The following is a 24,486-nucleotide window of genomic DNA, read 5'->3' as shown; positions in this document are numbered from 1 at the left end:
ACAGGCTAAATAAGCTGACGCTCTTTTTATTTTATTTTAGATGGGTCTTTTTTGTGGGGGTTCAATAAAGTTCAAAATTATAACCTAAATAAAGTTTTGAAAGCCTGTTTTTATTTGTATGGAACAGTATGTCTATTTTGACGACAAAGATAATATAAGGGTCAGAGACAAAAACCATCAGTGTGCAAAAAAACTCAAAATTCCCATAAATTCCCGAAAATTCCCATGGAAAGTTTCCTCTTTTAAAAATTCCCAGAATTTTGCAACCCTAGCAGCAGAAATAAAAAGCCCTCGCACAATGCCTACTGTTGCAAAGGTTGTAATAGACAAATGTGAAAATGCAGGGAAAAAGGTTTTTTTTTAAAAATCCATACAGAAATTAGCTCAATTTATATTGAAATCCAGTAATAAAAAGTTATACAGATTGGATAAAATGCTGAACCAGACCAAAAACATGACAGTAGACATAAAAACAGTACAAGTGTGTTACTTTTATTGAACACATTATATCTTGGCCAAGTCTAGAAACAGTCCCAGAATTTAACAGTCATCTTGCTGGAGGTAACAGTCCCAACAGCCCCATTTTCAGTAAGGCAGCTCTACCTATACAATCTTTCATAGAACTCAAAAGGTGCAAATGTGTTGAAATGGCTCAGACGTTTTACAGCGTCATTTAAAAATAAAAACTCACATTTTTACGAACCTGCAGCAGGCCAGGCTAATCTCAACAAATTCTCCTTTTTGCATACTGAACACCTTTAGTCGGAGAGAAGGGTACACAACCATAGAATATTCCTTCAATCCTGATAGTTTGTTAAGACAAGTTCGAGGCCTGATTGTGTTTACTTTGGTGCAGAAAGGTTTCTGCAGTCGTGTCGCAGTTAAAGCCGTGCAGTTGAGTTTGGTTGGTCTGCTTTACAGACTTCAAAAAAGGCAGGGAGGGCAAAAGAAAAAGAACGAATGAACATTAGTGCTTTGAGTATCTTGAAAGACTGACATATTTCCATAGAAATTGAATACTCTTCCTTGTTGTAGCCCCCCCCCCCAAAAAAGCTTGCATTTATATAGCGCCTTTCACAGCCTCAGGATGTCTCAAAGCGCTTTACAACCAAAGTACTGTTGAGGTGTAGTCACCCGAGGGGGCAGACGGGGCCACGGTTTAATGTCTCATCCGAAAGGCAGCAACACAGACAGTGCAACACTCCCTCCGTACTGGCATCGGAGTGTCAAAGGTGACAGGTGACCGTAACCTCACATGCTACCCAGTCGTTAAAATTTTAGACTAACTGATCTCCTGAGTCAGAGATTACACTGCTGGGGTGGGGGTGGGGGGGGGGGGGGGTGGCGAGGAGAGAGCAGGCATACACATGGCCACTCAAAAGGTTTTGGAAATAAGTCTGTGCAAAATGTGCTCAGACAGTGAAGCAAGTGTTTTAGATTGATTCGTGAAAAAACAAAATGGAGCTAATTACGTTTGATGAACACACTTTCCGATATAGATGCACCACTAGGGGCCTGGAGTGTGATCCTGATTACATGAAGGAAAATAAAGTCAGCCCATTGTTGAGGGTTTTCAAATCAAACTCATTTGGATTGTAGAGACTGACTGGAGCACAAGGATAGAGGATTTCTGGGTTTACGGGAAGCAGCTATTACAATAAATGTACTGCTTTGGTTGGGATAAGGAGTGACAAGCTTTTGTGTTGAAATACTTCAGCTTCATATCAAACCAAATTTGCAAATGGCCATTTTTTTCCCCTCATTCTCACAACCTTCAAGCATTTTATGAGATCACGAAGCTCCCAAGTCTTTTCTTTTAAAGACGCAACACGACTTGCTTTCTAAAAATGATTACCGTTTTAGGTAAGGAAGTTTCGCCCATTGCTCACGGAACCACAGAGGCGAGGAAGGTTTGATGCTTGGTCTGGGCGGAGTTGGCTGATCTCAGTCATGATGTCTTAGTTGACCTCAGTGCCTCTGGCTGAGTGAGGCGGGTGGGGGAATAAATCAGCGAGGATGCCCACTGCCGTTCACTGCCCAGCAATGCCTCTGGTCTAAATGGGTGGACTCTGGGTGGGAACAAGGATCGCGAGGCTGAGGCTTTGGATGCCCACGTCAGCCAACATTCAATGTGCAGGCTCACATGTGAAGAATGGCCGCCTAGGTAAGGTACTGAATCATTACAGATACTAAAAGGAATCATACTCTAGCAAGAGTAAACTGCCTGGAGAGGCCAGAAGAGGGGAAGGGTAGGGAAGGAAAATAGAAAATAATTCAACAGCAAACCAACCAAACATTATAAAGTCTTAAACTGTAAGTGCTTGCATTCACAGCATTTCTTGTGCTAACCATACCAGGTCCTGGTTATTCAGCAGGTCTAGGGATTTCTTCACTTTGTCCCTCTCTTGCAAGTTTCCCTGTTCAGGTGGATTTGAAAACCAGGTCTCGAGCGGATTCAGGGTTACAATTTCAAGCTTCCATACCAAGATGATGCAACTCTTGGAACAGTTTTAACAAACCCCTTCATTCCGGCACTACAGACAGGGAACACCAATTAATTTCTTAGATCTACAGTACTTTTAAAATACAAAACTTTCAAATCAGTAACATTTGTGATTCTCAATCCAGAAGTCAAAAGCATTTCTATCTTGTACCTTTAAAGTAATAAAATGGCAGAACAATCATCACTGCACAAAAAAAGTTTTAAAAGAGCGTTTCACACATTAGTGATCAGTGCTTGAGAGCAAAATGCAGAGGCTGATGCCTGCAAGCATTCACAGTAAGGAATTCCAACAGTTAGGAACCAGGCCAAATCAGGAAACCAAAAATCAGCAGGCCAGTTAGAGTTTTGAGGGAGATGGGGAAGATAATTACAAGTCCTTATAAAAAAGGACTTCATCATTAGAGTCCCTTAATGTCAAGTCAGATGTCATCACGTGTATACATTCTCAACGAGGCCATTAGTTCCCACCTGCCTGCCAGTTGGAAATTGCTGATGAATGCATGGAGGCAACAGACCCCAGATTTTACTGGTTAATGTCACCCAGAATTTCTGACCTGCAAAGTGAGAAATTCTTGGAAGAGACGGGGTCTTTTTAAAGGTGAGTACAAGGGTTAACATCTAATATGTACACGTATAGTGACTTCATTAACAATTAGTTGTCTTTTGTGATTTTAACTTTTTAAAACAAAACCACACATTAGATTAAACATTGGGAGTATCTGGCATTGGTCGTGACATAGCGCAAAAGCCTAAAAATAATGTGCACAGGATGGCACCTCTTCAGACAAGAAGCATGTGAGATTTGATAAATATTTGATTAAAAATATTAGTCAGATCACATGCCTCACAACTGCATGCAGAAAAAGAAACCCTTTTTGCAACATCTGTGAAAATGCTTCTCTACCACTGAATCATCATGTCACGAAATAGTGGTAACGAAATCAGAAAGTGAAGAGGGACAACTTTCCGAGCCTGTACATATTAAAACCAGTGAACCTCTCAAAGATCTTGACAGCAGCTTCAATGGTCTAGGGGTGGTATTGTTAGAATATACTAACAATTCAGGTAACACACCCTAGACTTAACAACTCCTTGTTAATCCTTCAGCAAAGTCCACAGGACTTGTCAAGATGTCCCTTTCAGTTTAACAGAAATGCTGGAAAAACTCAGGCCAGGCAACATCCGTGGAGAGAGAGAAATAGAGTCAACGTTTCAGGTCGAAACCCTTTGTCACTTTCAGTTCCTCCCCCCACTCTTTCATGCCAGGAATTTCTTTAAACTTTGAAACCGCTCACTTTATTTTTCGTCCCTGGTTACTGTAATTTCTTTAACTAGTGCAATTTCACTGACGCTCTACACTGAACTGAAGAGTACTTTGATAAGAATTATTTTAATTTTTAAGCTTCGGGATTCAAGGGTTTTTAAAAACCCTCATGTCAAAACTCAGGATGCTAAATTTAGAGTCGCAGCTACTATATTTCAAATGGTTGCTTTTCAAAGTCAATATTATTGATACTGCTCCCATAAATCAGCTACAAGAAATGCTCATGCGCAGGTTAACATTCTTACAAAACTATTCCAGCATGACAGCCAGGACTATTTCAATACTAGAAATTGTATTTTGTAATATTTTTTCATAAACTTTTGCCGTCCTACACCATAATTCAAGCTCACCAAGTTCCACTTTTATTCTGGCTTGGCTTTGACATTTTAAAGTGATAGAATGTATTGATTGTTCATGGATCAATTGATCGCACCCGTTCAGGCCCAACATGGGGAAGAAACACCATTTGACTTCAAAGCTTCCGGCACAGGGAGATTCCTGGAGACGGGGAGTGTTTGCACACCAGTGGGTGGCATAAACCATCCCTTCATCTCCTCAATCAGGCCACCTGCCCACATCTCAACATAACGCAGGAGGAGACAGATCCATAAACAAGAAGCAATCTTTTCCAAAAAACATGTTTCTTCAAAACTTAACTGAACGTTTCTCAAACTGCTTTTGGGATTATTAAGCCTGACAGGAGCAACTATGGGGCCAAAACAGCCTCACTACCAAGATAGCCACAACTGACTAAACACAAATCTCTTCTACAAGGGATTGGGCTAGAAATTCCCCTCCAGCTCCGTTTGGAGCGCTAAATCAGAAAAGCTGGGAAAGCTAGCGCCAGACACTAACCTCTTCCAGTCTTTTGAAAATTCCCCCTTTTTGTTCCGAGGGAAGTGGAGCGCTAAATCAAGGGAGCTGCAGGGGAGAAGGGGAATTTTTCTGCCGGGGTGATGCGCCCAGAGATGAGATCATGATCTCCATGCTCATGAGAGCGGGGCACAACTGGGTAGTGCTGCCGCTAACCTCCCGCGGAATGTGGCGGGAGGCGCGGTCAGCATCGCGGCCGGGCGAAAAGGCCTTTGCGCTCCGTTAGCGCCCCCCACGGGAGGCGCAAAGGAGGGGAATTTCTCCCCCTTTATGTATTTTTCAGAACTACGTCTGATTGGAGTTAATACTTTTCTGTTATCACTGCGCTTTTCAGGACAGCGCAAATCTTCAAAGTTTTTTGAGCCAAAGCTTTTAAAACAAAAAAAGTCAATTAACAATTTCTACAAATTATGCCCTAAAATTATTAAAGTTGTTCGGTTGGTCCAATGGCTGGACCAATTAACATCTTACAGTGCTCCAAAGGACACCACATTAGAAAGTTTATAGTGTTGTGGTGCTTATGGCAAGATGCTACACTCAGACCTGTGGTTCCCATGGTCACCAGGGAGCACATACTGCAAACAGACTAATTTGTAGTTACTGAATCTTGCACTGGAGACATTTCAAAGCAAATGACTTGCTCCTCCAGTTGAAACAGTTATTCCTTTACCATTGAACTGGATGTTATGGTTACTGTAATTACTAAGCATTAAAGTATCACATTTATTTTTATTTTTTTAATTTCAGTGTCTATACTTGTGGCAACTTTGATGGAAATATAACCATATCTTGTCCGAATTTTGTGTTACTGAAGTTTCACATTTATTCTCGACAACAAATTGCGGCTTCTGACAATATGCTGGGTGGTTTCCTAGGGATTAGGCTTCCGTCAGTGATTCCACTGCCTGAAACATGCCTTTGCCATGCTGGGATCATGGCATGTGCTTTGCAAGCTGGTGAGGAGAATGTGAGAACTCAAAGAAACAGAATTACTGCAATACTAAACAACTAGGACTGGAAGAGGTGTGTCAGTACACAATAAAAAGGAACATGTCACCATTCCTTTACTTAAACCACTGGATTATGTTTTGGTTGGAGGGGTGGGGGGGGGGAGGTCTAACAAGCAGAGTAGAAAAAGAGAGTTAAAGAAAAACAGACAGGAAAAGTTATACCCTGTAGATTAGAGGTTGTTCTGACTTGCTAGAGAGTGTTTAGTGTTCTAGTGGCCGACAGCTCCATAGCATGAATGGGAACTGTGCCTATCTGATAGAAACTTTATAGGGAGTGCCGAGGAAGCTCTTCGCTTCCCTGCCACTAATTCACAACATTGGGACTACACTGTGAACCCATGCTGCAGAATGCAGTGCTACCCATTATATAACTCCAGCGATCCTTGGAGTTAATGCAAAAATTGGAATACAAGTCCAGCTTTTATGCATTCTTTAAATATAGGTAGGACATACATACACAACTTTGCTTAGGGCTTTTAGCCAAAATGTAGTGGTTTGGTTCAGTCCGGAAAAACTGCACCAGTCTTAATCCCCGGGAAGAGGGTGTTCAATTACAGAGTGGCACTTCCCCACAGTTCTGTCTGGCTCATCCTTTCCAAATAAAAAGGATGTGTGGAAGTAGATCCACACACATTGAAAATAATGAAAATAGACATCTGTATTTATCCACTGATTTTCCAATGGAACCTTTTAGGCTTTCACACAGTGCGTTTAGTACAGACCCACTTCACAATCACCAAATGGACAGTGCAGAAATGCCCCTAGTGCCCAGAGCAAATGGTGCTGCAGTAATTGAACAGATAAACACCAACTTGGTTTTAAAAATAAATAGCACCAGGGCAGCACAGTCGCCCCGAGGATTGGAGCACCTGCGACAAGTGCGACAGAGCAGGAGGGCACAAGCTCATTCCCCAGTCTTTAGTTCCCAGTCCGAGTACACCAGAGGAAGCTGCAGCAGCTTCTGACGGGATGAAAGGGAGGATAAAAAATAAAACTTTATTTAATTTTGGATGGCAGCGCCTGCCTCCTAAACAGGACCAGCAAAATGGGGCAGTGATAGATCAGTAGCTGACCATCTATCCTCTGAACAGAAGTGCAAGTTAAGATAGACTGAGCAAGAGGGATAGGTTGCCTCAGAGCAAAAAGTGTAGCTATTAAGAAAAAAAAAACAAGCATTGATTATCTGCAGGAAACAGCTAATGGATCTTTTACAGGAAGGGAAGGGAGAGGGGAGGAAAGAGAATTGTACACCAGACCTGCTCTATGATTTTACTCAGTAACTGAATCACATGAATTCAGAGGAGGAAGAAAGGATGTTAATCATGTGTTGGTGAACCAATGGCAGGAGAATCAGCATTCTGAAGGCACAGTTCAGGCAATGACATCACTGTTACTCACCCTTGTGGGGAAATGGTTACACATGTTCTTGTTTTAGTAATGCAAATAGAAGTCCAGTTACTGCAGATAGAAGGCTAGTTACTGCTTAATCAACTTGGCATTCCTCTTGAAAAATAAAAGTAGGTGAAGCTAGGAAAATATTAACTATATTAGAGGACGCATGATTGACGAGGATTTTTGATAACCTTCTAGCATGTACGATAAAGTGCATCGGTACAGTGTATCTCAAAATGATCAAGTTGCAAGGGTTATATGGCCAAGCTTTCGAATGGCACTTTCGACTTCTATTTAAAAATGACTTAACCTTCTGTTAAGGGAATGATCAGTTTGGTCAGAAGAAAAACAAAAATATTTTTCACGAAGTGCATTTAGCTAACAGTCTTATTAACAGCACGGTTTGCACCAGTGCCAGTTAAACAAAGTGAGGAACTATTTGGAAAATTCACATACTGGTGAACAAATCTGTATTATACATAAATACTGCTAAGTCACTTAAATACTATGGGTGCTCTTTTACACATTCACAAAATAATCAGCTCAAATAGGATGGGATTTTTCTTTCCAGGGAAGAGGGAATAAATCAAATATCTAAGGCACATGGTTCTGCATGTTTACAATCTATGGAACATTTTATGATAATCTACATCTTAAGCATGATCAACAATGCTCAGTCTAGTCACAGCATGCAAACACCCTCAGTCATTCAAGTCTTATGCTCATTTTAAGATTTTGTTTGGACTTCTTCCCCCCACACACAGTAAGCACTTCCTCACTTTAAAGAACAAGTGAAGGATTAAAGCCCAACCTGCGTTCCTGAAACCGCTGCCCTCGGACCCGTAAAACATTACCAGCAAACATCAACGGAATACTTTCAAGACTCCTTACCGGCTGACAAGCAAATGCTTGCTTCATAGTCACTCTTCTTGTGACTTCACTTTATATATATATTTATTTATTTATATATATTTATATGTCTGAAAAAAATATAATCAGTCAAATTATGCTAAATATTAAACTCGAGCTAGATAAGCTAGCACACACTGTAGTAGTGAACTTGGCCATGGCGGAATGGGAGGAGGAGAGTAGATGTTCCAATTGATACAAGAGTGAGGACATAATTCTTTAAATTATACTTTGCGATCCCATTTTCCATCACAGTTAGTGTGTTTTTATGTGCAGATCAGTTCCATTTCAAGAGTTTGTTAATGGACCAACAGTGCTAAAATGATCTGGACACTTATATACCAACATGAAAGGCAACTTTCAAATCACCTCAGTCGTTCATTATTTAGGACTTTCGACAGGGAGTGACTGCAAATTCTGTTGTCGCCTCGGCAAGACGAGTTGAACTGGAAAGATCTGTTTCAGTGTTATATAACGGCGCCTTCGTTCCTTCATGGCATACTGTATACAGGTGGGATAAAAGTCACGTCTTCAGGCAACGGGTACAGGTCAGTGGCTTAAATAACACTGCCAAAATGTTGAGAGGGTTAGTATGCATGCAAGCCATTTCAATTAACATGATGCGCTTCCTTCTGACCCCAGCGGAAATCTTCACAAGGTCCCTGCATACGTTCCATCCAGTTTTCGCATGGGTGTTTCAGATCGATTGTTTGAGGAAGCTTCCTCTTGATCAAAAGTGTGGCCCGTGCTGGGCGTGTCAGGGGCCAAAGTATTAGTGCCAGCAGCTTCTCTTATTACAGACTCCACCATTTCGTTCTGTTCACACGACTGGTTGGAGTTGGGGGACTCCACGTCTATGCTTATGGGGTTTGTTCTTTCTCCGAGTACAGTCCCAGGGTCGCTTCTCTTCTCGGCTTGACTGCTTTGCTCAAAAGCCGGCCCAGTTCCGTAGAGCTCTGGGTCCAAGCTGCCGCCGCCACCCGCGTCTCCGATAACGGTGCGGTACACTTCCATCCCATCGGGTAGCATCGATTTGATCTTGGGAAGCCAGCGCTTGCGAACCCGCCGAGCGTTAGTGCACATGTCGGCAGCGATCACATTCATCTCACTTTCTTTGAAGTTGGGAGCAAAATTCTGACAATATACTGAAAAGACAGATTAAAGCAAAAATTAACCATTGAGCAAAACATTCCCATCTATTAAAGAATTCCACCTACAGAGAACCAGTTGCATTTAATTTATGTTAAGTACTGAAGCTTACAGGGACCAAAAGTTATGATTCAGTAACCAATTTAATAAGTGGATAGGATTCACTTTGAAAAGGTGAATGAATATTGCTTCAATTCTTTTGAAAAAAAACTTGCACTTTTGACTATCTCATGATGTCCCAAAGCACCTTATAACCAATGAAGCACTGTTTGAAGGGTAGTCACTGTTGCAATGTAGGAAATATCGCAGCCAATTTGCACACAGCAGGCTCCCACAAATAGCAATGTGGTAACGACCAGATAATCTGTTGCAGTGATGTTCGTTAAGGGATAAATATTGTTCAGGACACCGGGGAGAACTTCCCTGCTCTTCGAAATAGTACCATGGGATCTTTTATGTCCATCTGACAGGGCAGGCGAGGCTTCGATTTACATAAGAACATAAGACGTAGGAGCAGTAGGTGGTCATTTGGCCCCTCGAATCTGCTCTGCCATTCAATAAGATCACGGCTGATCTGATCTTGGCCTCAGCTCCACTTCCCAGCCTGCTCCCCATAACCCTCGACTCCCTTACCTTTCAAAAATCTATCTCCACCTTAAATATAATAATGACCCAGCCTTCACAGCTCTCTGAGGAAGAGAATTCCAAAGATTCACGACCCTAAGAAGAAATTCCTCCTCATTACCGATTTAAAAGGATGCCCCCTTATTCTGAAATTATGCCCCCTAGTTCTAGATTCCCCCACGAGGGGAAACATCCTCTCTGCATCTACCCTGTCAAGCCCCTTCAGAATCTTATTCAATAAGATCCCCTCTCATTCTTCTAAACTCCAATGAGTATAGGCCCAACCTGCTCAACCTTTCTTCAGAAAACAACCCTTTCATCTCCGGAATCAACTTCGTGAACGTTCTCTGAACTGCCTCCAATGCAAGTATATCCTTCCTTAAATAAGGAGTCCAAAACTGTACGCAGTACTCCAGGTGTGGTCTCACCAACGGCCTGTACAGTTGTAACAGGACTTCCCTACTGTTATACTCCAACCCCTTTGCAATAAAGGCCAACATTCCATTTGCCTTCCTAATTATTTGCTGTACCTGTATGCTAACTTTTTGTGATTCATGTACAAGGATCCCCAGATCCCTCTGTACCTCAGCATTTTGTAATTTCTCCCTATTTAAATAATAATTTTCTATTTTATTTTTCCTACCAAAGTGGATTACCTCACATTTTCCCACATTAAACTCCATCTGCTAGATTTTTGCCCACTTAGCTGATGTATATCCCTTTGGAGATTCTTTGCGTCCTCCACACAATTTGCTTTCCCATTTGCTATTAGCGTCTCATCCGAAAGACGGCACCTCAGACAGTGCAGCACTCCCTCCTCAGTATGGCACTGAAGGGTTCAGCCTAGATTATGTGCTCAACTCTGTGGAGAGGGTCTTGAACCCACAACCTTCTGACTTAGAGGCGAATGTGCTACCAACTGAGCCAATGTGATGGGCGGGTAAAGCAGTTTCAGTCTAAAATACTTCTCTATAAAGACCAGAAACAAATTTATTTCTTCAAACTCTTCGAAGATCTTCAGAGCTATGAACAGGCACAAGGTGCCCGGATGTGAAACAAACAAAATCTTTGCATACACAACCCGTCAAGTTAGCAAGAAATCCTCATTACTTTGATCAGATCTGTGCATTTCCTCATTCTGTCTCCCATTCCAGCTGCTCCAACTGCATTGCAATACTCAGTATTTGCCCGCTCTGAGCATTCTGGTCCCATTGCAGCAATGGGATTGACAGGCATACTGGGAAAGGCTAAACGAGAAGTGCTTGCTAATGGGCTACACTATGAGTCAGGAGACATCAACCTTTTTTTATACAAATCATCACATTGCAACATCTTCATTCTCAACCTCCATCATGGTATTGTTTGACTTGAAGTTATCACATGTAGATACAAGAGTGCTCCCCCCCCCCCAACAGCATTACATTCAAATGTGAGAGTTCGGCGGTACTAAACACAGCGGGAGCCCAGGGGAGCGCGAGAGTTCGGCGGTACTAAACACAGCGGGAGCCCAGGGGAGCGCGAGAGTTCGGCAGTACTAAACACAGCGGGAGCCCAGGGGAGCGCAAGAGTTCGGCGGTACTAAAAGCAGCGGGAGCCCAGTAGAGCGCGAGAGTCTGGCGGTACTAAACACAGCGGGAGCCCAGGAGAGCGCGAGAGTCCGGCGGTACTAAACACAGCGGGAGCCCAGGAGCGTGCGAGAGTCCGGCGGTACTAAACACAGCGGGAGCCCAGGGGAGCGCGAGAGGTCGGCGATACTAAACACAGCGGGAGCCCAGGAGAGCGCGAGAGTCTGGTGGTACTAAACACAGCGGGAGCCCAGGAGAGCGTGAGAGTCCGGCGGTACTAAACACAGCGGGAACCAAGGAGAGTGCGAGAGTTCGGCGGTACTAAACACAGCAGGAGCCCAGGAGAGCGCGAGAGTCCAGCGGTACTAAACACAGCGGGAGCCCAGGAGAGCGCGAGAGTCTGGCGGTACTAAACACAGCGGGAGCCTTGGAGAGTGCGAGAGTCCGGCGGTACTAAACACAGCGGGAGCCTAGGAGAGTGCGAGAGTTCGGCGGTACTAAACACAGCAGGAGCCCAGGAGAGCGCGAGAGTCCAGCGGTACTAAACACAGCAGGAGCCCAGGAGAGCGCGAGAGTCCGGCGGCACTAAACACAGCGTGAGCCCAGGAGAGTGCGAGAGTCCGGCGGTACTAAACACAGCGGGAGCCTAGGAGAGTGCGAGAGTCCGGCGGTACTAAAAGCAGCGGGAGCCCAGGAGAGCGTGAGAGTTCGGCGGTACTGAACACAGCGGGAGCCTAGGAGTGAGAGAGAGTCCGGCGGTACTAAACACAGCGAGAGCCCAGGAGAGCGCGAGAGTCCGGCGGTACTAAAAGCAGTGGGAACCCAGGAGAGTGCGAGAGTCCGGTGGTACTAAACACAGCGGGAGCCCAGGAGAGTGCGAGAGTCCGGCAGTACTAAACACAGCGGGAGCCCAGGAGAGCACGAGAGTCCGGCGGTACTAAAAGCAGCGGGAGCCCAGGAGAGCGCGAGAGTCCGGCGGTACTAAACACAGCGGGAGCCCAGGAGAGCGCGGGAGTCTGGTGGTACTAAACACAGCGGGAGCCCAGGAGAGCGCGAGAGTCTGGCGGTACTAAACACAGCGGGAGCCCAGGAGAGCGCGAGAGTCTGGCGGTACTAAACACAGCGGGAGCCCAGGAGAGCACGAGAGTCTGGTGGTACTAAACACAGCGGGAGCCCAGGAGAGCGCGAGAGTCCGGCGGTACTAAACACAGCGGGAGCCCAGGAGAGCGCGAGAGTCCGGCGGTACTAAACACAGCGGGAGCCCAGGAGAGCACGAGAGTCTGGCGGTACTAAACACAGCGGGAGCCCAGGAGAGCGCGAGAGATTGGCGGTACTAAAAGCAGCGGGAGCTCGACGGTACTAAACACAGCGGGAGCCCAGGAGAGCGCGAGAGTCCAGCGGTACTAAACACAGCGGGAGCCCAGGAGAGCGCGAGAGTTCGGCGGTACTAAACACAGCGGGAGCCCAGGAGAGCGCGGGAGCCCAGGAGAGCGCGAGAGATTGGCGGTACTAAACACAGCGGGAGCCCAGCAGAGCGCGAGAGTCCAGCGGTACTAAACACAGCGGGAGCCCAGGAGAGCGCGAGAGTCCGGCGGTACTAAACACAGCGGGAGCCCAGGAGAGCGCGAGAGTCCAGCGGTACTAAACACAGCGGGAGCCCAGGAGAGCGCGAGAGTCCGGCGGTACTAAACACAGCGGGAGCCCAGGAGAGCGCGAGAGTCCGGCGGTACTAAACACAGCGGGAGCCCAGGAGAGCGCGAGAGTCCAGCGGTACTAAACACAGCGGGAGCCCAGGAGAGCGCGAGAGTCCGGCGGTACTAAACACAGCGGGAGCCCAGGAGAGCGCGAGAGATTGGCGGTACTAAACACAGCGGGAGCCCAGGAGAGCGCGAGAGTCCAGCGGTACTAAACACAGCGGGAGCCCAGGAGAGCACGAGAGTCCAGCGGTACTAAACACAGCGGGAGCCCAGGAGAGCGCGAGAGTCCGGCGGTACTAAACACAGCGGGAGCCCAGGAGAGCGCGAGAGTCCAGCGGTACTAAACACAGCGGGAGCCCAGGAGAGCGCGAGAGTCCAGCGGTACTAAACACAGCGGGAGCCCAGGAGAGCGCGAGAGTCCGGCGGTACTAAACACAGCGGGAGCCCAGGAGAGCGCAAGAGTCCAGCGGTACTAAACACAGCGGGAGCCCAGGAGAGCGCGAGAGTCCAGCGGTACTAAACACAGCAGGAGCCCAGGAGAGCGCGAGAGTCCGGCGGTACTAAACACAGCGGGAGCCCAGGAGAGTCCGGCGGTACTAAACACAGCGGGAGCCCAGGAGAGCGCAAGAGTCCAGCGGTACTAAACACAGCGGGAGCCCAGGAGAGCGCGAGAGTCCAGCGGTACTAAACACAGCGGGAGCCCAGGAGAGCGCGAGAGTCCAGCGGTACTAAACACAGCGGGAGCCCAGGAGAGCGCGAGAGTCCAGCGGTACTAAACACAGCGGGAGCCCAGGAGAGCGCGAGAGTCCAGCGGTACTAAACACAGCGGGAGCCCAGGAGAGCGCGAGAGTCCGGCGGTACTAAACACAGTGGGAGCCCAGGAGAGCACGAGAGTCCAGCGGTACTAAACACAGCGGGAGCCCAGGAGAGCGCGAGAGTCCGGCGGTACTAAACACAGCGGGAGCCCAGGAGAGTGCGAGAGTCCGGCGGTACTAAACACAGCGGGAGCTACAACAGACCGATGAGTGTAATGAAGTAAACAGTAATCTAAGTGTGACGTCACCAGAAAGCAGGTAAGTGATTGGTTGGTGAGTATTTTTACATTTCTCGCCTTTTTTTCCCAAATTTGGGCGTCTAAATTTAAGTGCCTTGGTGTAAATTAAAAGATATACTTGTTCCAAATTTTAAAACGCATTAATTAATTAATTGAGATGGGAGACCAGGCAATGTGTTGTTGTTGTTGCACGTGGGAGCTGGTGGACGCCATTGAGGTCCAAGGCGACCACATCTGCAGCAAATGTTGGCTGCTCGAGGAACTTCGGCTCAGAGTTGATGAGCTGGAGTCCAAGATTCAGACATTGCGACACATTAGGGAGGGGGAGCGTTACCTGGACACTAAATTCCAGGAGGCAGCCACATCCACTCGTGTAATTACTTCCAATTTGTCCCATGGTCAGGGACAGGAGGGTGTGACTATAAGCGAGGCAGGTATTGGGATCCAGGAGGTAGTGATGGAGGAGCCTCAGCCCTTGACCTTGTCCAACAGGTACGAGATTCTTGCTCCCTGTGTGGACGAGGGCAGGGACTGCAGGGAGGATGAGCAATCTGACCACAGCACCGTGGTACAGGGAGCAAAAAGAAATGCTGTAGTGATGGGGGAATAGTATAGTTAGGGGGATAGACACTGTTCTCTGCAGCCAAGAGCTGGAGAGAAACTTGGAGTGGGAGGGGGAGGATCCAGTTGTCATGGTCCACGTAGGCACCAATGACATAGGTAGGACAAAGAAAGATGTTCTGCTGAGAGAGTATGAGCAGCTAGTAGCTAAATTAAAAAGCAGAACCACAAAGGTAATAATCTCTGGATTACTACCTGAGACACGAGCAAATTTGCATAGGGTAAGTAAGATCAGAGAAATGAACGAGTGGCTCAAAGACTGGTGTGGGAGAAATGGGTTTCGATTTGTGGGGCACTGACACCAGTACTGGGATAAGAGGGAGCTGTTCCGTTTGGACGGGCTTTCTCTGAAACCATGCTGGGGCTAGAGTCCTGGCGAATCGAATAACTAGGACTGTAAAGAGGATTTAAAACTAAATAGTGGGGGGGGGGGGGGGGGGGGGAGGATCCAGGTGAGCGGGAATTTAGAAAGTCAATGAGAAATGAGAAAGCAATAGAGCAGGATAGAGATGGGGGAAATAATAACCAGAGTGTGACAGGGAGGGACAGAATGTTTAAAAATAAGAGTGCAAGAGAAAATGGGGCCAAAACAAGGAGAAATGGTAAAAAGACAAAGTTAAAAGCTCTATATTTGAACGCACGCAGCATTCGTAACAAGATAGATGAGTTGACGGCAGAAATAGATACAAATGGGTATGATCTGATCGCCATTACAGAGACATGGTTGCAAGGTGATCAGGGCTGGGAACTGAATATGTCAGGGTATTTGATGATTCAGAAGGATAGACAGAAAGGAAAGGGAGGTGGGGTGGCTTTGTTGGTAAAGGATGGGATCAGTGCAGTGGTGGGAAGTGATATTGGCAAGAGAAGATGAAGATGTAAAATTGGTTTGGGTGGAGATAAAAAATAATAGGGAAAAAGTCTCTGGTGGGCGTAGTCTACAGGCCCCCAAACAGTAGCAAAACTGCTGGACAGAGTATAAATCAACAAATAATGGAGGCCTGTAAAAAAGGTACGGTAATAATCATGGGTGATTTTAATCTCCATATTGATTGGACAAATCAAATTGGCCATGGTAGCCTTGAGGAGGAGTTCAGAGTGCATCTGGGATGGTTTCCTAGAACAGTCTGTAATGGAACCAACCAGGGAGCAGGCTATCTTGGATCTGGTACTGTGTAATGAGACAGAATTAATAAATGATCTCATAGTAAAGGATCCTCTAGGAAAGAGTGATCATAGCATGGTTGAATTTCAAATTCAGTTGGAGGGTGAGAAAGTTGTATCTCAAACCAGTGTCCTGATCTTAAACAAAGGCAATTACAATGGCATGAGGGCAGAACTGGCTAAAGTGGACTGGAAAAAGAAATTAAAGGGTAAGACAGTTGAAATGCAGTGGCAGACATTTAAGGAGATATTTCATAACTCTCAACAAAAATATATTCCAGTGAGAAAGAAAGATTTTGAGAAGGGAGCACCATCCGTGGCTAAATAAGGAAGTAAAGGATGGTATCAAATTGAAAACAAAGGCATACAATGTTGCCAAGATTGGTGGGAGACCAGAGGATTGGGACATTTTTTTAAAACAGCAAAGGAGGGCTAAAAAGAGAGAGATGATCAATTATGAGAGTAAACTGGCAAGAAATATTAAAACAGATAGTAAGAGCTTCTACAGGTATATAAAAAGGAAGAGGGTAGCTAAAGTAAACGTTGGTCCCTTAGAGGATGAGACTGGGGAATTAATCATGGGGAACGGGGAAATGACAGAGACTCTGAACAAATATTTTGTATCTGTCTTCACGGCAGAAGACATCAACAACATCCCAATAATGGATAATCAAGGGCCCACAGGGAGGGGGGAACTAAAGACAATCACGAAGGAAATAGTACTTGGTAAAATAATGGGACTAAAGTATGACAAGTCCTCTGGACCAGATGGCCTGCATCCCAGGGTCTTAAAAAGTGGCTGCAGAGATAGTGGATGCATTGGTTGCAATATACCAAAATTCCCTGGACTCTGGAGGTCCCAGCGGATTGGAAAACAGCAAATGTAACACCCCTATTTAAGAAAGGAGGGAGACAGAAAGCAGGAAACTATAGACCAGTTAGCCTAACATCTGTCATTGGGAAAATGCTGGAGTCATTCATTAAGGAAGCAGTAGCAGGGCATTTGAAAAATCATAATGCAGTCAAGCATGGTTTTATGAAAGGGAAATCATGTTTTAACAAATTTGCTGGAGTTCTTTGAGGATGTAACGAGCAGGGTGGACAAAGGTGAACCAGTGGATGTGGTGTATTTGGATTTCCAGAAGGCATTCGATAAAGTGCCACATAAAAGGTTACTGCGTAAGATAAGAGCTCACAGAATTGGGGGCAATATATTAGCATAGATAGAGGATTGGCTAACTAACAGAAAGCAGAGTGTCGTGGATAAATGGGTTATTTTCCAGTTGGCAAACGGTAACTAGTGGGGTGCCACAGGGATCAGTGCTGGGGTCTCACTATTTACAATCTACATTAATGACTTAGATGAAGGGACCGAGTGTAATGTAGCCAAGTTTGCGGATGATACAAAGATGGGTGGGAAAGCAAGTTGTGCAGAGGACTCAAAAAACCTGCAAAGGGATATAGACAGGCTAAGTGAGTGGGCAAACATTTGGCAGATGGAGTATAATGTGGGAAAGTGCGAGGTTATACTTTGGCAGGAAAAAAAAGCAAATTATTTAAATGGAGACAGATTACAAAATGCTACAGTTCAGAGGGACCTGGGGTCCTTGTGCATGAAACACAAAATGTTAGCATGCAGGTACAGCAAGTAATCAAAAAGGCAAATGGAATGATGGCCTTTATTTCAAAGGGGTTGGAGTATAAAAGCAGGGAAGTCCTACTACAACTGTACAGGGTATTGATGAGACCACACCTTGAGTACTGCGTACAGTTTTGGTTTCCTTATTTGAGGAGGGATATACTTGCATTGGAGGCAGTTCAGAGACGATTCACTAGGTTAATTCCAGAGATGAGGGGGTTGACTTATGAGGAAAGGTTGAGCAGGCTGGGCCTATACTCATTGGGATTTAGAAGAATGAGGGGTGATCTTATTGAAACATAAGATACTGAGGGGGCTCAACAAGGTAGATGCAGAGAGGATGTTTCCCCTCGTGGGGGAATCTAGAACACGGGGGCACAGTTTCAGAATAAAGGGTCGCCCTTTTAGAACTGAGATGAGGAGGAATTTCTTGAGGGTTGTAAATCTGTGGAATTCTCTGCCCCAGAGAGCTGTGGAGGCTGGGTCATTAAATACATTTAAGGTGGAGATGGACAGATTTTTGCAAGATAAGGGAGTGAAGGGTTATGGGGAGCGGGCGGGGAAGTGGCTTTGAGCCCAAGATCAGCCATGATCTTATTGAATGGTGGATCAGGCTCGAGGGGCCAAGTGGCCTATTCCTGCTCCTATTTCTTATGTTCTTATTTTCAAACAAATTGAACGATGGTTACATTACAGGTGTCATTACTCGGCTAGGAGAACTTTTGGCTGCACTCAATTCAAATTCCAGTATAAAAGTTAAATGCATTTGTTAAATCACATCTCCATTCCGACAGGCATGACACCCTGAATGTAAGGGACATTTTCTCCAGTTCTCCAACTCTCTGTGGATCTCAGTGTGTTGGATGCACTTTCAAGTGTAAACAAGCCAAAGTTCGAGGAGTTAACTTATGAAAATCTGGGTCTACAAATATGCAGTTGGCTTAAAAAATATATACATTTTGATGATGTGATAATACGAGGAGCCAGTCCCACACGTTTGCATTCCAAGCCTCTGTACTACACAGCAGAGCTCAACAAACCTACAGGGACCAGCTCTTGTGAACAACAGTAAAGGAGTGTGGCACAGAAACCAAACCTCCAAAACAGGATTCTAAAACCCGATGCTGAAGAGCTAAAGTAGAAGTGCTTTCGAATAGTTGCCAGGAAGTACAAGAGTGATTTCTCTACTTCTCACTCTCTTCTGGTTGAGAAAGTGCTCAAGCCTTCCTCTGGATCATTTGGTATAATTGAACTTGAACTTGGCTTTCTCCATTTTGTCAATCTGTCACTTTCAATCGCCTGGTTTTGGACACAGTGATAACTTGGCAAAATAAACAAGATTATAAAAGGGCTTCCCCCCTGTATAGATTTTGGCTTCATTGATGGAATAAGTCTCTTGGTCACTTTCCAATCACTTCTAATTTTGTGCCTTCAATCCCTCACTGACCTACGTTGGTTCTCAGTCCCTAAATACTTCAAATTTAAACATTTTATTCTCATGTTTAAATCCCTCCCAGGCTTCATCCTTTCCTACCTCTGCAACCTTCTTCAGACCTACAACCCATTCCCCAAACTCTCTGATCCTCTGGCCTCTTGTGCACGCCTCCTCCACTTGTCCCATCAACGGCAACCATGCTTTCAGCAACCCAAATCCCACTCTCCGGAATTCCCTCCCTCAACTCCTTCGCGCCTCTTCATCTCCCTCTCCTCCTTCAAGTCTCTCCTTAAAGCCCATCCCTTTGGACAAGCTTTTGGTCACCCCGCCTAATTTCGCCTTGGTGTCAATTGTGCTCACACATCTGTGAAGTACTTGGGACCATTTTCTACATTAAAAGGTACTATTTAAATGCAAGTTATTATTGTATGCTTTCATATTCATGGTGCCAAAGATCATTTAGTTGTGCTGTAGACATGCTCGAGGGGGGGGGAAAAACCAAAAAATGTATTGCCACATTAAATTTTCCTCAGCCAATAGTACTTCTGCCCATGGACAAAGTGATTGGCACCAATTCTGGCAGTGGGAAGATTGCTGGGCTCCTTTGTGTTGTCATTTTGAAGTCCTTTGGAGAAGGTACTAAACAGTGGTCTAATTGACAACAATGGGGGGTGAGAAAGGGGAACCGCAATACCCCAAAGAAAACCTTCCCAATACTAAATGTTTCTCTAATGCAAATGGTACAAGCATTCTCACTGATAATCATACAACTTCAGACATGTGCAGCATTTGTACTCTTCATCTACGATAAGAATAAATCATTTACAACTCACATTTTACTGCATTCAAGACCCTACTATCCAGAGGCTTTCTACTGGGGTCACTTGTGGAGGAACGAATCCCAGTGCCGCAGCTATTTGCCAAAGTGTTGCTGAAAAGATAATGAAAAGCATCATTATTCTTGGTCGACGCAGAGTACATTAGCTGAGCAAGAGGAAGCAATTTAAACCCAACTAGCATACTGCATGGTCAAGCATCTGCCACTCACCGGTCAAAGAACGAAGCAAGCAGGCGGCGGAGGAGGACCTTGTGTTTGACCCCTGCACACAGGTGACAGTTCATCAGCTGGCCTCGTGTGATATAAACTCCAGAACCTGCAAAAGGACGAATGCATTAAATGTCTGTGCTCTAGCTGTACTTGTGCTATATTAGCTCCAGGAATGGAGAGTAAAAATAATAGTCTTATAGATGGTAGAGTATTGTTGGATGCTTCATATGGCTTCTCTTAAGGGAGAAATAATTACTATCTCCATTAAAAAAATGAGCTGGTGTACATTTTAATAACTGGAAAACATCTGTATGGTGGAGTAGCCTCAATTCCTGACAGGGCCAGATAACTGGTCATACTTGGGTATAGCAGGCCCAGTTGCATTTAAAGCTAGCCACCAAGTCAGGCTGCAGGGTTTGCCAGATGACCAGCAGCAAACTCTTCTTCATAAGATAGGAAATTATGTGTTTATTTTTAAATTACAATTCAATATGTTATATAAGAACAGAAGAAATAGGAGCAGGAAGCTCAGGTCATGGCTGATCATCTACTTCAACTTTGAATCCCTTCGTATCCAAAAATCTATCGCTCTCTGCCTTGAATATACTCAACGACTGAGCATCCACAGCCCTCTGGGGTAGAGAATTCCAAAGATTCACCACCCTCGGAGTGAAGAAATTTCTCATCTCAGTCCTAAACGGCCGACCCCTTATCCTGAGACTGTGACCCCCCCCCCCCCCATTCTAGACGCCCCAACCAGGGGAAACATCCTCCCAGCATCTACCCTGTCAAGCCCCTTAAGAATGTTATACGTTTCAATGAGATTACCTCTCATTCTTCTAAACTCTTGGGGATTTTGGCCTAGTCTACTCAATCTCTCGTGTGACAATCCCCCCCATCCCAGGAACCAGTCTAGTAAACTGTTAGTAGAATTGCAGATTTTCCATTTTAAACTGCTTACCAGAATACCCTCTAACATTTGCTAATCTATGTGCACTGCATGCGTCATTTGCTAATCCCAATTCAAATACTCAGTTGTATAGTTTTATTGCCGCCTCTCCATCCAGACTCAAAAAGATACTAACTTTATTTAAAGTATCATCATGTCTATATATAAGTACTCAAACTCAGTTTTTTTTTTAAATAAGTAAACCTCGGTACATCTCTCTTTTCAGCAAATTTGCTTTACACTGCCTAATCGCTTGCTTGACACAGAATCCATCAATCTATCACGATCGCTGAAGGGATTAGTTGGGCACTGAAACCTTCAAGGTTTGAATAATTAGAGCACACAACTAGCCATGAATAAATTTAATTTACATACATACAATGTCTTATTCATCAGAAAACCTCTCATTTGTTCCATTCAGAAGCTTTATATCAAGAATAGTTATGCAAGGTTTGGACAGAAAGGACATACTGCAAGAATGCAGCATATTTTCAACTTTGCACATTGGTGCACTGATGCAAAATCTTTTGTAATGAAAAAGATTATTCAATTGTAATTGATGTTGATGTTCATGTGCAGAGTTCATGAATATTTAGTAGCTCTATCAGCTAACAACATACTTAGAAAATGTGCACTATAGCAGAGTTTCTTGTTAAAAATCTGGTACCAAAACATTCAAAATACTGGTTCTTAATTTATTTAATTGCCAACATCATAATGGTCCTATATCTCCTTATTTTGTGCGAATTGAGCCACTTGGAGCTTAGGTGCAAGAAGGGCACCTAAAATTCAACCATCAATGAGAATCCATTTTTTTTTTGTGGAGGGTTGAGGGTCAACATGATCATAAAATTACATTCAGAATTGCTCAATATTTTATCAAGAGCCCATTTTTTAAAAATTCACTCTCAGGATGTGGGCATCATTGCCAAGGCCAGCAACTGCCCATCTCTAGTTACTCTCGAGAAGGTGGTGTTGAACCTTCTTCTTGAACTGCTGCAGTCTATGTCGTGAAGGTTCTCCCAACAGTGCTGTTAGGTAGGGAGTTCCAGGATTTTGAATCAGCAATGGTCAAAGGAATGGTGGCGATAGATCACCAAGTCAGGATGGCATGCGACTTGGAGGGGAACTTGGAAGTGGCGGTGTTCCCATGCGCCTGCTGCCCTTGTCCTTCTAGGAGGTCTTAGGTTTGGGAAGTGCTATCTAAGAATCCTTGGCGAGTTGCTGCAGTGAATCCTGTCGACAATATACACTGATGCCACAGTGCGCCGATGATGCAAGGAGTGGATGTTTAAGGTGGCAGAAGAGCTGCTGATCAACTGGACGGTTTTGTCCTGGATGGTGTTGAGCTTCTTATGTGTTGTTGCTGCTGCATCCATCCAGACAAGTGGATAGTATTCCATCACACGCATAACTTGTGCCTTGTAGGTGGTGGAGAGGCTATGGAGAGTCAAGAGGTGAGCCAAGAGTTAATGGCCCTGAATTTACAGTTGTAATGGCGATGAAATGGTCAGCGTTCGCCATCTTTACAACTTGAAACCGACAGCAACTTCTGGTATCCACACAGGCGCAGTTAAACGCAGAAATCCAGAACTGAAATCACTGAACTGACGAGAACTTCAGCTTTTATGCGGTAATATCGCCGTTAACAAACCCCCCAAAAATTAAGCCTTGTTCAGTGAGGTGTAACTGGGTTTTGAATGGCGTACTGAGTTATAACTACTGCTAAACAACTAATTTTATATTTGTGGCATATCAAATTTTTCCACATTATGATAAAAAAAAATCCATGGTTTTTAAATACAATAACTTTTTTTTAAATTTGTTTATGATATTTCAGCTTCTACCTTAATCCTGTGTGTATGTCCCAATCTTTATTTTGCTCTGTAAAATGATTAAAAGGTGAAAGATAATCAGTGCATTTTACTCCCTGGTTTGCTGTCTGAGAATTCATCACCGTGATTGGCTGCTTAGCCAGCTTGATGACATCACTGTTGCTGGAGATCCCCTAGACATGGCACCAGAATTAAATTAACGTCGGGAGAGGTGAAATCTACGCCACAGAGCTTGCTAGGTCTTTGTGGGCAGCTTCCTTCGAGATCAGCGGCGAGCACCATCACTTCGCCGCTGACAGCAAAATCCGGGCCAATGTAAGTGACATTTGCGAACGGATGTTAAATGTATCACTATGACTTTGTCCGTATGTTAAGCAGGTTATTATTTTTCCTAAACTTCTCAGGTCTTAATCATAAGTACAAGTTTTGCTTTGTTGATTTTTGTGGTTTCGCGGGGAGTTACTGGTGCATTTCCCTTTTATGTAAACTATCGGTGTACCTAATACATTCTCAATACCCAACAGGTCACAAATGTGATTGGTGTTGAGAGCGCCAAAACAAACCATTGCTGAAATGTCAGGATGAAAAATGTTGGCGTTGAACATTTGCGCCCATGCTGCAAGCGAGGCAGACAACGGGGTCATGGGTCAGTCAAGAGGGGGCAGGTTACTACCAAACTGCAACTGAAAACTGCAGAGTAAACTTCAAACCTCAGAATCAATGCAGGTCACTCCTGCATGCATTAAACCCCAGAATGGCAAGAGTTTGTCGACCCTCCCTTCCATCCCAAAAACAAATTGCAAAATGCTGCTGGTTAGTCAGGTTTATGCTGCCGCTAGGCGTTATTCTATTTTGTCGTGTTCTCGCCACTGAATTCCTTCAGAAAAGAAACAAAAAGGGATGATAACAAATGAAAGGGGTTTGATCAAATAAATGATAAGACCACAGCATTACCACCTGAAAGGGCATGGTACAGGTCTAGTCTAGCTGGTGTTAAACGTTACCAATTTTCACTGTAATAATCTGTAGACTACTGCACTTCTAAATTAGCCAAAATACATAGAGATCTAAAGCTTATGTTGCGCTCAAGATATTGATCCTAAAGTGACAGCTAGGTGCCATAAAATGTTTTAGTATCTAGCTGTCACTTTAATAACATCTTGAACATACAATATTACATGCTACAGCATAAATTTGAAATGTATCAGATTATTAAACCCTATTATTGTGCAATACCCTCCAGACTCAAATGCGGAGATGTGCTAAACCAAATCTGTAACGGGAGCAACACCATCAAGCAGCACTGCAGAATCAAGGGGCACAAGAGATTGCGATAACTCTGGCCTCTTGACAAAGATGTACATTGTGTCCATTAAGCCGTAACAGATGAATACAAACTACTATGAAAAGGCAATTGCAGTGAAGTATAAAGGACTGCGCATCTTTCCAACATTCAATTCGCTGGAGGAAATTTTCTTTTAAAAAAAGACAACCTTTTTGGTGTTCTCATTAAAAGTTTTGGACTGAACTCAAACAATTTCTAACTAAAACATTTTCACATGCTTTTTGAACACTTGATGGAGCCCAGAAACAAAATCAAGAGGAATAAGCATTTGCAATGACAACCTAGAGGAGCAACATCAGTGTACGTACTGCACTCGTGTGGTACACAGGCCTCTAACTCAGCTCACTCAG

General features: G+C 44.5%; 1 protein-coding gene across 2 annotated transcripts in view; it reads right to left on the bottom strand.

The window, feature by feature from the left end:
- Positions 1 to 471: 471 nt before the first annotated feature.
- Positions 472 to 24,486, bottom strand: part of LOC147101647 (nucleus accumbens-associated protein 2-like) — a 102,804-nt gene continuing 78,789 nt past the window's right edge. For both annotated transcript variants that reach the window (XM_085965382.1, XM_085965381.1), the window contains 4 exons: positions 20,008 to 20,113; positions 19,793 to 19,890; positions 8,381 to 9,156; positions 472 to 2,534 (listed from right to left, as the gene is read on the bottom strand). In XM_085965382.1, coding sequence (XP_085821508.1) covers positions 8,663 to 9,156; positions 19,793 to 19,890; positions 20,008 to 20,113 — 698 coding nt within the window. In that variant the 3' untranslated portion in view covers positions 472 to 2,534; positions 8,381 to 8,662. The remainder of the gene's footprint in view (positions 2,535 to 8,380; positions 9,157 to 19,792; positions 19,891 to 20,007; positions 20,114 to 24,486) is intronic.

Source organism: Somniosus microcephalus, chromosome 23, assembly GCF_052327205.1.
Source record: "Somniosus microcephalus isolate GS21.2 chromosome 23, FLI_Smic_1.0, whole genome shotgun sequence".
Classification (NCBI taxonomy): Eukaryota; Metazoa; Chordata; class Chondrichthyes; order Squaliformes; family Somniosidae; genus Somniosus; species Somniosus microcephalus.
Note: the sequence above shows the minus strand (reverse complement) of the source record. Positions and strands in the feature narration are given on the sequence as shown.